At 41.6% G+C, this 12,270-nt stretch overlaps 4 protein-coding genes across 4 annotated transcripts; 1 reads left to right on the forward strand and 3 right to left on the reverse strand.

The window, feature by feature from the left end:
- Positions 1-287: 287 nt before the first annotated feature.
- On the forward strand, positions 288-1,517 carry LOC111800856 (abscisic acid receptor PYR1-like). Its single transcript, XM_023684739.1, has 2 exons — positions 288-978; positions 1,223-1,517. The coding sequence occupies exons 1-2, from the start codon at positions 333-335 to the stop codon at positions 1,252-1,254; spliced, it is 678 nt and encodes a 225-aa protein (XP_023540507.1). The 5' UTR covers positions 288-332; the 3' UTR covers positions 1,255-1,517.
- A 1,354-nt stretch (positions 1,518-2,871) lies between these two features.
- On the reverse strand, positions 2,872-5,072 carry LOC111800846 (protein HAIKU1-like). Its single transcript, XM_023684726.1, has one exon. The coding sequence runs from the start codon at positions 4,317-4,319 to the stop codon at positions 3,366-3,368; it is 954 nt and encodes a 317-aa protein (XP_023540494.1). The 5' UTR covers positions 4,320-5,072; the 3' UTR covers positions 2,872-3,365.
- A 2,011-nt stretch (positions 5,073-7,083) lies between these two features.
- On the reverse strand, positions 7,084-7,434 carry LOC111800149. Its single transcript, XM_023683738.1, has one exon. It carries the CDS (start codon positions 7,432-7,434, stop codon positions 7,084-7,086), a length of 351 nt encoding a protein of 116 aa, XP_023539506.1.
- Positions 7,435-9,594: 2,160 nt separating this feature from the next.
- Positions 9,595-12,043, reverse strand: LOC111800813 (transcription factor MYC4-like). The gene has a single exon (XM_023684668.1). It carries the CDS (start codon positions 11,680-11,682, stop codon positions 9,817-9,819), a length of 1,866 nt encoding a protein of 621 aa, XP_023540436.1. The 5' UTR covers positions 11,683-12,043; the 3' UTR covers positions 9,595-9,816.
- Positions 12,044-12,270: the final 227 nt, after the last annotated feature.

Consider the following 12,270-nt stretch of genomic DNA (forward strand, 5'->3'; position numbering starts at 1 on the left):
TTTAGTATGAAGCTATTGGTTTGAGAGATGATCTCAAGTTATGGTCCGTGATCTACGACCACCTTTAAGATTAATGTTTACACTCTCGAGTCGGGAGACGATGGTTCTAGTTCACGAGTCAACTCTTTTTGCACGAAAGGAGCCTCCCGAGCCATAGAATACTAGACCAGTACTATCCTAATGGGAGTTTACTCTTCACTTAGCAAATCACAAACGGACAAATAATGAAACAAAAGCAGAGAGTGTGGGCCCCACGCTTCTGTTTTTTTTTTATTTCCTCACCTTCGTCATTAAATTCCCACAGAGAAGATAGAAAAAGAAATCGGGAGAAAATGGAGAAAGGCGAGGGCGGCGATCGCGACGGTTCGTTAGCAGCGGAGCAGCAGGAACCAAACTCTGATGAAACTTACCTCACCACTCACCACCTCGCTGCTCCGCCGTCCGGCCTGACTGAGGATGAGTTTGACGAGTTGAAGGACTTCGTACCGGAGTTCCACATCTACAAACTCAACAGCGGTCGCTGCTCCTCCTTGCTAGGGCAGCGGATACAGGCACCGCCGGAGGTCGTATGGTCTGTTGTACGGCAATTCGACAAGCCGCAGAGTTACAAGCACTTCATCAAGAGCTGTACGGTGAGCGAAGGATTCACATTGGAGATAGGTTGCACAAGAGAGGTGAATGTAATCTCAGGCCTACCGGCGGATACGAGCACGGAGAGGCTTGATATTCATGACGAAGAGCGTCGAGTCATCGGATTCAGCATCATCGGCGGCGAACACCGCCTCAGAAATTACCGATCGGTGACTTCGGTGCATCAATTGGAACGGGATGGTCAGGTATGGAGCGTGGTTCTGGAATCGTACGCAGTGGATGTTCCGCCGGGGAATACGGAGGAGGATACTCGTCTGTTCGCCGATACGGTTGTGAAACTGAATCTGCAGAAATTAGCGTCCGTCACTGAAGAGATGAATCGAGGAGGTAATCGATGATCTTCTTCCAGCGATCTAAATCATCACGAACATCTATCTCTTCGATTGAGAATCGAAGCAAGAATAAGTGAAATTTGAAAATGAAATTGAAATTTGTGATTGGAAATGAATTTTTCTTGATGAGATTTTGTTTCTTTTCATTTTCATCTGCTTTGATTTTTGATTGTTGATCTTTTTCTTGGATAAATTCATCGGATCTTACTGTTTTCTTTTGGTTTGCTCGATTTCAACAGACAGAGACAAGGCAAGTGATCAAAATCAATAATGGCGTAGGATGTGGAGTGCATTTCAGTAATGCCAGTGTACAGAACTGCTGAAACGGTGTCGTTTTAGTTCAACACTCCCTCTCTTCTTTAACGTATTGGATGAGAATTTGATTTTATATGGAATTACTCATAAAAAAATCATAAACGAAATTATCTTTTCTAATTAGTGTAAAATATCGTTGTCAAGATCCCATATGACATGACCACGTAGCTTTCTACTAACGAATACGAATTCTTTTAGCATGTTTTGCCCAAAAAAAAATCATAGGAGGTCCATTTTTACTGTTTTTAACACTTCGATAGTGCAAATAATAACTATCAATTTCTTTAAGCATTTATTAATTATCATATTCTTATGATTGCTTATGATTGCTCGATTCATCTCTTCATATGTGATATCGATCTATTCATATGTTTTAGATCACATAGATGGGGTGAGCGAGAAATTTAATATGAGAGTAGGAGCCACATTTGATTCTTTTTTTCCTTAATTTTCATACACATATTTCTGGAACCCAGAAATGCAAACCTGATATCACATAATCAATTTAATAATTCTGAAATAAACATTTTTTTTTTCTTTATATCTTTTAGTCTCTTCAATTTCTTGAGAATACCAAAATATCTCAGATCATAGGCATTTAGAGGAATTGAGCTTCCTGGACCAAAAAGACTAAAGGTCAAAACTTTTGATACATTCTTAGTAGTTTGGGGGAGATAGATAAGGAAATTTCCACTTTTAGAGACCTAATTTCTTCTCAACATTTCTTCCAACTTACTAAGTACCTACCACGCTATTTTAAACTGAAACTTTTAAAACAATAGGGACCAAGACGGAAAAAAGAACACACATGTGAGATCTCACATCGGTTAGAAAGGTGAATGAAACATTCTTTGTAAGGGTGTGAAAATCTCTCCCATAGTATACATATTTTAAAAATCTTGAGAGAAAGCCCAACCGAGAAAGTCCAAAGAGGATAATAGTATCTACTAGCGGTGAGTTTGGGCTATTACAAATGGTATTAGAGCCAGACATTGGGCGATTTACCAACGAGGAGGCTGAGCCCTCGGGGTGGACACGAGGCAAAATGTCAGCAACAACCCTGGACCCCGAAGGGGGTGGATTGAGAGATCCCACATCGGTTGGAGAGGAGAACAAAACAATCTTTATAAGGGTGTGGAAACCTCTCTTTAGGAGAGGCGTTTTAAAAACCTTGAGGGAAAACCCGGAAGGAAAAGCTCAAAGAAGACAATATCTACTAGCGGTGGGCTTGAGCCGTTACAACACACCAACACCAACCGACCATAGAGACTAAATCATATATTTAGCTTACACTTAACAGAAAATTTGACGTAAAATGAGCTAAAAATTCTGCAAAATATGATATAAATTGAAATTAAATCCCACAACAACTATAGCATACAACTCTATAAAGCTTTATTTTCCCTATACAGACAAAATCTAGAGCTTACTTTCTCAACCCGAAGAAAAAAACACACAAAGTTTACTATGACTTCATGAGCGTTAGATGGATAAAGGTTCCACAGTTGAAATGAACGCAGCATAACAAAAGCAGGCAGCTATAAATGAAACAATGGCAACAAAAGAACAGATCTCCATAAAACGAAATATGAAGCCACGAAATGGTGTTCTTAATTTGGAAAGAACAATAAAAATGTATTACCACATTTCCTTCTATAAACCAGCTAAAAAAATAACTCAGATACCAAATAATGTTGATTCCATCATCTTACAGAGAATTGGACAATTATTCAACTAGACCGACCCAACCGACCAAGCTATCGACTTGACATCTATGATCCTATGTCTAATGCTACAGCTCTGTTCTTCCTGTTATATATAGTAATACAAATTTGCCTAAAAGGAAAAAAGAAAACATTACAGAAGTTACAGAATTAGATTTTTGGAAACCGAAAATGAGAAGCAAAAGGATTTTACAATTTAAAGTGTTAAAAAATTGAACTAATAGAAAGATATGAAACAGCAAAAGGGTAGAGCTACTTAGCTGACACCATGAGTTTGGTATCCATCTTGAAAATGTCAGCAGACATGGAGCTATTAACACGACGACGAGGGTGCGTGCGTGCCTTACTGATCTCTCCATCTTGGACTCATGATAGGAAAAAACCCTGAAGGAGACAATGGAAACATAACACCCGGGGAAGGTGGTGGATGAGGCCCTGGACCTAAGATCCCGGATTGAGGCATGGCTGGAAATGCAAAATTAGGAGTCAATGGCGGAGAAAACTGTATCCCTGGTGAGAGTAATGGATAGGGTGATTTAGGGGACAACAAATTGTAGTAACCAGTTGGAGAAGGCAATAGAAACTGCGAAGTCGGGGACGGTAAAAGGGCAGGACCGTTCCAGTGCGGTGAAGGCAAGTTCGGCATAGGGGGTGGAGGAGGACCATTGAATCTTGGGGATGGAAGAGCAGGAACAGGCGGATTAGGATTAGGATTAGGATTAGGCAATAAACCAGATGGAGGTGCTTGAGGATGCATTTGACCAGGAATCTGTGGCTGTGCTACTGGAGATGGATTCATCATAGAATTTTGAAGGTACCGCATGTATGCCGAAATAGGAGACTCGGCAGCCGGGTTCGGCCAATGCGAGTTTCCTCCCGGTGCCAATGGAGGTGGTGGCTGAGCAAACTGTGCAGCAGGCCTATGCATATTGTTATTGACTAAACCCTGCGGTGGAGGCACAGGAACATAGCCAGGAACAGGAGGAGCAGGCATGTTCGGTCGATTCATCGGCGTTAACGGAGGAGGTCTAATTCTCTGCAAACGCATACTTTGGGGTCTTGGAGGATTTTGTGGAGCTCTAGGAGGAGGAGAAGGAGGAGGAGGTTCCTGAGATGGTGAGCCTGTAAGCTGCTGCACAATATTCCGAAAATCATTCTTACTTATATTGTAAATTTGTGGCTGGGGTTGAGGCCTAGCAGCAGTATTACCAAAACTAGGCTGATGTATTGGACTCTTCCTAATGTTCTTCCCCATTTTATTCACTCCCAAATTCTCATTCTGCCTGTTCCTATCCATCTCCACCACAAACAAATCCACAAGAACAGCAAGAACAGTCGAATGAACAGCAGAAATTTGAAGATTCTTCTTCTTCTAAATCCAATCTCAGCAGAAATTTGAAGATTCTTATTCTTCTAAATACAATCTCAGCAGAAATTTGAAAATTCCAGCCAGAACGAACAGCAAGAACAGTCGAATGAACAGCAGAAATTTGAAGATTCTTCTTCTTCTAAATCCAATCACAGCAGAAATTTGAAGATTCCGGCCAGAACGAACAGCAAGAACAGTCGAATGAACAGGAAGATAAATTCAACCACAAAACCGAAGAAATCGAAAACAAGAACAGAATCATACCGTCCTTCCGATCCTCCGCAGTTCAAACATCTCAGAAACCAAAAAAAGGACGAAATAGTCTGAAGTACAGCAAACGAAGCGCTGTCGCGAACTGAATTAAACAGGGCTCCAACGAACAAAGATTGTGTGTGAGGTCTTAAAAATAAGAAGAACAGGCGGTGAAATTGAGGATCTGAGACGACGGAGAAGAGGTCCAAACCCTAAGAAGGAAGAGATCAAAGGTGCGAAGAAAAAGGTAAGGATGGGATCAAAAAACAAAGGAACAATTGATTTGAAAGTCAACGGGAAAATTGAAGAAATGGAATGATTTTGAATGCGGTGGTCAGAAATTTGTTCCCTGAAATCAGTCGGCGATGGATGGCTGGAAACGAAGAACGAGCCCCAACTTGGAAGTATTTTGGGCTTTTGAGAGACCCTCGATCAAATTATACGACATTAATTCCAATATTCCACAACTCATAATTTGGATTTTTTTTTTTTTTTTTTTTTTTTTATTAATCAAAATTAACAAATCATACCTAAATTTTATATTCTACAAATTAGTTCAATTTTAGAAGAGTCTAATATTAATAATAAACTAATTAGTAAATTTTAATAAATATTAAATTAAATAGGTTGTTAATTTATTATATTTACATTTTTTAAATAATATTTAGATTTTTTTTTTTCTTTAACCCCATTGATTTCTCTATATCTCTATAAAAGTAGTTAGGAATAAAATAATGCATGATATTTATTGACATTGAAAATAGAGGTTTGGATCTTTAATCACTCACTTAAATATTTCTCTAGATATCTTATCAATAAAAAATATATAGAAATGCTACCAATCCAACCAATCCCTAATGTCCACAATGGTTTGATGTTGTCCATTTTGAGCATAAGCTCATAAGCCCTGTCAAGCTCATAAGCCCTGGCTGATGATGTGATGTTGTCCATTCTGAGCATAAGCTCATAAGCCCGGGCTGATGATGTGATGTTGTCCATTCTGAGCATAAGCTCATAAGCCCGGGCTGATGATGTGATGTTGTCCATTCTGAGCATAAGCTCATAAGCCCGGGCTGATGATGTGATGTTGTCCATTCTGAGCATAAGCTCATAAGCCCGGGCTGATGATGTGATGTTGTCCATTCTGAGCATAAGCTCATAAGCCCGGGCTGATGATGTGATGTTGTCCATTCTGAGCATAAGCTCATAAGCCCGGGCTGATGATGTGATGTTGTCCATTCTGAGCATAAGCTCATAAGCCCGGGCTGATGATGTGATGTTGTCCATTCTGAGCATAAGCTCATAAGCCCGGGCTGATGATGTGATGTTGTCCATTCTGAGCATAAGCTCATAAGCCCGGGCTGATGATGTGATGTTGTCCATTCTGAGCATAAGCTCATAAGCCCTGGCTGATGATGTGATGTTGTCCATTCTGAGCATAAGCTCATAAGCCCTGGCCGATGATGTTGTCCATTCTGAGCCGATGATGTTGTCCATTCTGAGCTTATAAGCTCATAAGCTCTGTCTGATGTTGTCCATTTTGAGCTTATAAGCTCATAAGCTCTGTCTGATGTTGTCCATTTTGAGCTTATAAGCTCATAAGCTCTGTCTGATGTTGTCCATTTTGAGCTTATAAGCTCATAAGCTCTGTCTGATGTTGTCCATTTTGAGCTTATAAGCTCATAAGCTCTGTCTGATGTTGTCCATTTTGAGCTTATAAGCTCATAAGCTCTGTCTGATGTTGTCCAACCATAGTGATATGATATTGTTGATGACTTTGTTTTAGACTCTTAAAGGCATCATACCAATTAAGATAGTATTGCTTGATTATGGACTTCTTACATCCAAGAGCATGTCGACAAAACCCGCGCCTTGGCCGCTCCAACCGAACTTAAAGGCATCATACCAATGAAGATAGTATTGCTTGATTATGGACTTCTTACATCCAAGAGCATGTCGACAGAACCCGCGCCTCGGCCGCTCCAACCGAACCCGCGCCTCGACGGCTCCAACCGAACCCGCGCCTCGACCGCTCCAACCGAACCCGCGCCTCGGCCGCTCCAACCGAACCCGCGCCTCAACCGCTCCAACCGAACCGTGGTGAAGATTGTGATACTTCAAAGAAGAGGAATTGTGTCTAAATAGTGTTGAACGTGTAGGTGAATATTTAAGGGAAGGCGAGAAAGATCTAATACTATCTAGTTTGTATTTTAAAATAGTTTTTTTTTTTTTTTTTTTTTATTTTNAAATTATTTATAATTTAAGTGATACATTTATAGTTATGAGTTAAAATTCAAATAAAATCAAGTGATAAAATGTAAATAAATAAATAAATAATATTTTCATCATAAGTTCAAATCATCCCATTCCTAAACAAATTTCAAATTAAAAAATATATATATATATTTAAAAAGCGAGAGAGAGAGAATAATTTTAGGGTTTAGGAATTGGGAGATGATTCCTTTTCCTCTCGGATGGCTCGAAGATCCTCAAAGCTCCAATCCCTCCTCATCCCCGCGCTTCTAATCAGCCTCGGCTCCTTACCAGGGCCGCCGAAAGCGACGGCGCCAGTGCTGTGAAGACGGCGGTGGCCCGTCGGCGCCACCTTATTCTCCGTCCGGACCCGAAACCCGTCGCTGTTTTGGCGAGTGGGAGGGCGAAACGAGAGGTTTCCCGACCAGCTTCTGTCCGGCGACTTGGCCTGATCGGTGAAGTATTCATGCTGCTCGAGGTCTTTGTCGGAGTCCGATCTCTGCAAGAAGAGTTGACACGAGAGGCAATTCAGACTCATGATTACAGATTCAGAGGAAGAACAAGACGACGGAGAGGAGAGGGTTTTGGAATTGGGGATTCGATTGAAAGAGCCGAATTTAGGGTTTTAAATTGGGAATTTCACGAAATCCGTAATTACAGCTTAACCAGCCTCTAATTTTAGCCTTATTCCTCCCAATTTTAGGGTTTTTAAATGGATGAGGCTCACGATTCTAATTTTGAAAGATTATAGATTTTGGGTATTAAATATTTTTAAATTTTGGTAACTTATTAAATACAAAAATTAAACTGCCTTCTTCGAGTCCTCTCTTCGACCCCCGAGCATGGTTTTGATACCATGTTAGATGAACACGACTCTCCACAATATATGATATTGTCCACTTTGAGCATAAGCTCTCGTGGTTTTACTTTGGGCTTGTCCAAAAAGCCTCAGACCAATGGAAATAGTATTACTTGATTATAAACTTCATGATCATTCACTAAATTAGCCAATGTGAGACTTTCATCATACAACACCTTCCCTCGTACTAAAGTACGCCTCCCCTTAATCGAGGCTCGACTCGTTTGGAGTCTTAGTCATTTTTTCCTTTTCTTTTGGAGTCCTTTGTTCGACATTTGAGGATTTACTCATCTATTGGCACGACTAAGTTTAGGGCATGACTCTGATACCATGTTAAATGAACGACTCTCCACAATAGTATGATATTGTCCACTTTGAGCATAAGCTCTCATGGGTTTGCTTTGGGCCTCCCCGAAAGACCTCACACCAATAGGGAGAATATTTTTTGTTTATAAATCCACGATGATTCCATAAATTAACCGAGGTGGGACTTTCATCATCCAACACTGATAACCCTACCAATCTTGATTATCTAATCCAAACCATAAAATTTAGTGATACATTCTGACTTGTGAATATTTCATATCTTAATTTTATAAGATCTTCGTTATGGATAAGTATGATTTTTAAAATAATAATAATAAAAAAATTCAACAGCCCAACACGAACCAAATTCGATGTATGCTCCTAACAAAAATAAAAGTTTAACTTTTCGTAACTCGTTTTAAAATTAAATTATTAAATATTTTTAACAAAAATAATAATAATAATAATTTCACATGAAATTAATGGGACATAGAAAAAAATAAAACCAAACTTTTATAATCTAATTTCAATAATTTAAAAATAATAATTTAAATAAACAAAATAATACAAAATAGTACTTTAACCTACAAGTATATAAATATTAATGTATTTAATTGCTTTTAAAATAAAAATAATTAATAAATAAATGGCCAAAATAAAAATCTAGCTGAATTGAATGCCGACCCTATAAAACTGTCGGCTAAATAAGATACATGAATAATTTTGGCATAGATTTGGTATTCACATTTTTGGTAAAATAATGTCTCTCACCCCCATAGATTTCAAATGCATCAAATAGATACGGGTATATGTTCGTCCAAAGGTGACACGAATTTATAACCCACCACTTAAGGTGACCGAATTTATAATAACCCGTCATTAGCAGATATTGTCCGCTTCGCCCCGTTGCATGTTATCCTACACCCAGAAATGTTTCATTCTCAATTCCAATCGACGTAGGATCTCACAATCCGTTCACCCAAATGTGGGATCTCACAGTCCATCCACCCCAGACGTGGGATCTCACAGTCACAGTCCATCTACCCCAGATGTGGGATCTCACAGTCCATCCACCCCAGACGTGGGATCTCACAGTCACAGTCCATCTACCCCAGATGTGGGATCTCAGACTCCGTCCACCCCTTTGGAGGCCGCCTCTCCAAACAATGTGGGATCTCACTATCCATCCATTTGAGGCTCTGAGAGTCCCTCCACCCCTTTGGCCCCTTTGGAGGCCGCCTTTCCAATCAACGTGGGATCTCACTATCCACCCCTTTGAGGCTCTGAGAGTCCCTCCCCCTCTTTGGAGGCCGCCTCTCCAATCAACGTGGGATCTCACTGTCCACCCCTTTAAGGCTGATGTGTCACAACCCACTCCTTTGGAGCCCACCTCCAAGCGTCTCACTGGCCCATCACAACATGTGTGACCTCTACAACATCACCCGGTGTGTAGCTTTGATGCCATTTGCAACAGCTCAAGCCCACCCCCTTGTAACATCCCAAAAACGTGCAACAAATTTTATAAGGATATCGAATCGAGAATCGAGCATAAACACGTAAACGATGATGATCGGAATACATTATTGTTATAACAATACCTAAAAACCATATACGAAAGGAGGATAGTTGCAACATACAACCACCTAATAGATATCTATCTCACTTGTCACAATCCCCTAAACCTCTTCTCTAAATCTCTATTTGGGACCCTAAAAAATGTTGTAATTACACACCCCCTTCTCTTCTCTACAACATTCAACGCCGGCACCGTCGAACTTCCGCCATCAGCACCATTTTCAGCTGCTCCGTCGTATATACTCTGCTCTCCATCTTCACCGCCGCCTGTTGAATCATCAAATCATTCACTACAGAAACACTCGCGTGAATCATTTCCAAATCCAAATCCTTCAACGCCGCCATCAATCTCGCCGCCGGATGATTCTTTTTACTGCATTCAACTCGGATCATCGCGTCCGATCCCATGATTTTCACCTGAATCTCCATTTTCAGATCTTCATTTACTGTATTCGTGTAGTTTCCGATGTCTTTCCGTCCTGTTCCGCCGTCTTTTTTCATGAATTCTAGCTGTTTTTCGATCTCCGTCTTCTTTGATTCCGCCATTTCTAGCTTCAATTTCAGTTCATTAATGTAGGAGACGGCGTCGCCGAGCAATGAGGCTTTGTCCATTTTTGATACGTTTGGTACTACTGCCCGGAGAGCGTAGAATTTCTGGTTAAGTTTTTCCCGGCGTTGTCTCTCTGCTTCCACGTGATTCAATGGCTCTTCTCTTCCGTTCGCCGGTTTTCTGCCGCGTTTTCTCGGTCGTTTTTCGGGTTCTGATGGTTTTATACAACTATCCACTTCTGGAATCGCTGAAGCTTCTGGATCTGAGTGGTCGGAGTCGCCGGATTTTACCTTCCCGAAAAAGGGTAAGATCGCGTCGGAGGTGAAACAGAGGATCCCTTCGTCGGTGGTTCTCCGACTACTCGGAGATTTCTTTTTCTCATTCTGTGAGTTACCGGAGAAGAGGCTTTTGTTGCCGAAGCTCAACATCCCACCGGATTCCGACTTGAATGATGGGTTCGTGGTGGCGGCCGCGGCGGCGTAATCGGGGAAATTCAAGCTTGGGGTCTGTTTCCTGCTGGCATTTTCCGTTAAGCTGCTCGAACTGGGATTTTCTGAATGGATTGGCTTCGCCGACGCGCCGCCGGAAAGTACGGTGGTGGTAATCGAATCCTTCATTTCAATGGTGCTCGACGGCTCACTGATCCATAACGACGATGGGTCGTTTTCCCCTTCGTCGGCGACGGTGACGCCGGTGGTTCCCGATTGCCAAGAACCCGTTTCCAGATTGTTGAAATTAAACAGAGTCTTGACCTTGTTCATCAAATCCGTCGTTATGTAAATCGCTTCCGTCGAACCCATTTCGACGACGCCGTTTGGTAATGGAATACACACCATCGTCTGCAACCCGAAGATCCTCCCCTGTCTAGCGCGATCACATGCCGACGCCGACAGTCGGTCGGCGCCGGATATCCAAATCGGCCGGGAGCTTAAAAGCGCCTGACTCGGTAACCCAACTCCATTAACAAACGACTGAGTCATCGAAACCAAAAAGAACCATTCGGTGTCGGTAACCTCTTCATCCACCACATCGTCCAGTCCGGTAGCGGAGCCGGAAATCAACGAGTTAAGCTCCCGGAGCACCTTCTTCCGGTGAGCCTGCTCCGCCGCAGAGGAAACCATTTTCGTTTTTCCTCTCCCTTTATTCTCCTCGCCTTTATAATACCCATCTCCCCACCCCAAAACCGACCCGCCGGAATAATCATACGACGACTGCCAGAAAATCGCGTACGTCCAACTCTCTCTAGCACCGTCGATGAGCGCCTGGAGACGCTGCTGCAGAGTCTCCTGGTTCAAGACAGCGATAGACTTGGAAGGGACGGACGGTGGAGTAGTGGTGGAGGCGGAGGATTGCGTCGGAGGTGGGTGGTGGAGAGATTGAGACGACGCCGCCGACGGAGCCCAGTAAGAGGACAGATCGGAGTTCGTGAAAGCATCCATGGCCGACGCGTTCTCGTCGGTCCAGAGATTCATGGTGGAAAACCGGTAATCCGTCATGCGAGATTATGATCGGAAACTGAAATTGAAACCGGAATTATTTGGATTTTGATTTTGATTTTGATTTTAAAAATTTGGGTCTCCGATTTGTAGCGATTGGATTGGGATTTATTCGCGACGAGTAGCAAAAAGGAAAGGGAGGAAGAAGAAGAACAACAACAAGAAGGGAGGAGGAGGCTTCTTTTTTGGATCGCCGATTTAATCGTTCAAAAACTCGGCATCTTTATTCAACTCGTCGCTTAGTACTATACAATAACTTGAGTAGCTGCCACGGGTTCAGTTCGGTCCGGTTCGGTTTGGTTTTATTAGCACGTGAGTGCCACGTGAGAAGTGATTGGGTGGAATCAGGATCGTGGCGTTTGGTTTGAGAGCTTTGGGGGGTAACCGTTTTCTCAGACTTTTGACCGATCCCTTTGTTGCCACGTCGTCTGCCATTTGGCATATTATAATTCGACACGTGTCTGACTAATTAAAATATATTTAATAAATAAACTTTTTAAAATTTGAAGATTAATAGAGAATATTTTTTTAAAAATTATATAAATAAAAAGTTTCTAAAGCAAATATTACAAATATTTTGACTTAGAA

The sequence above is a fragment of the Cucurbita pepo genome, chromosome LG08 (genome assembly GCF_002806865.2).
Source record: "Cucurbita pepo subsp. pepo cultivar mu-cu-16 chromosome LG08, ASM280686v2, whole genome shotgun sequence".
NCBI classification, from domain to species: Eukaryota; Viridiplantae; Streptophyta; class Magnoliopsida; order Cucurbitales; family Cucurbitaceae; genus Cucurbita; species Cucurbita pepo.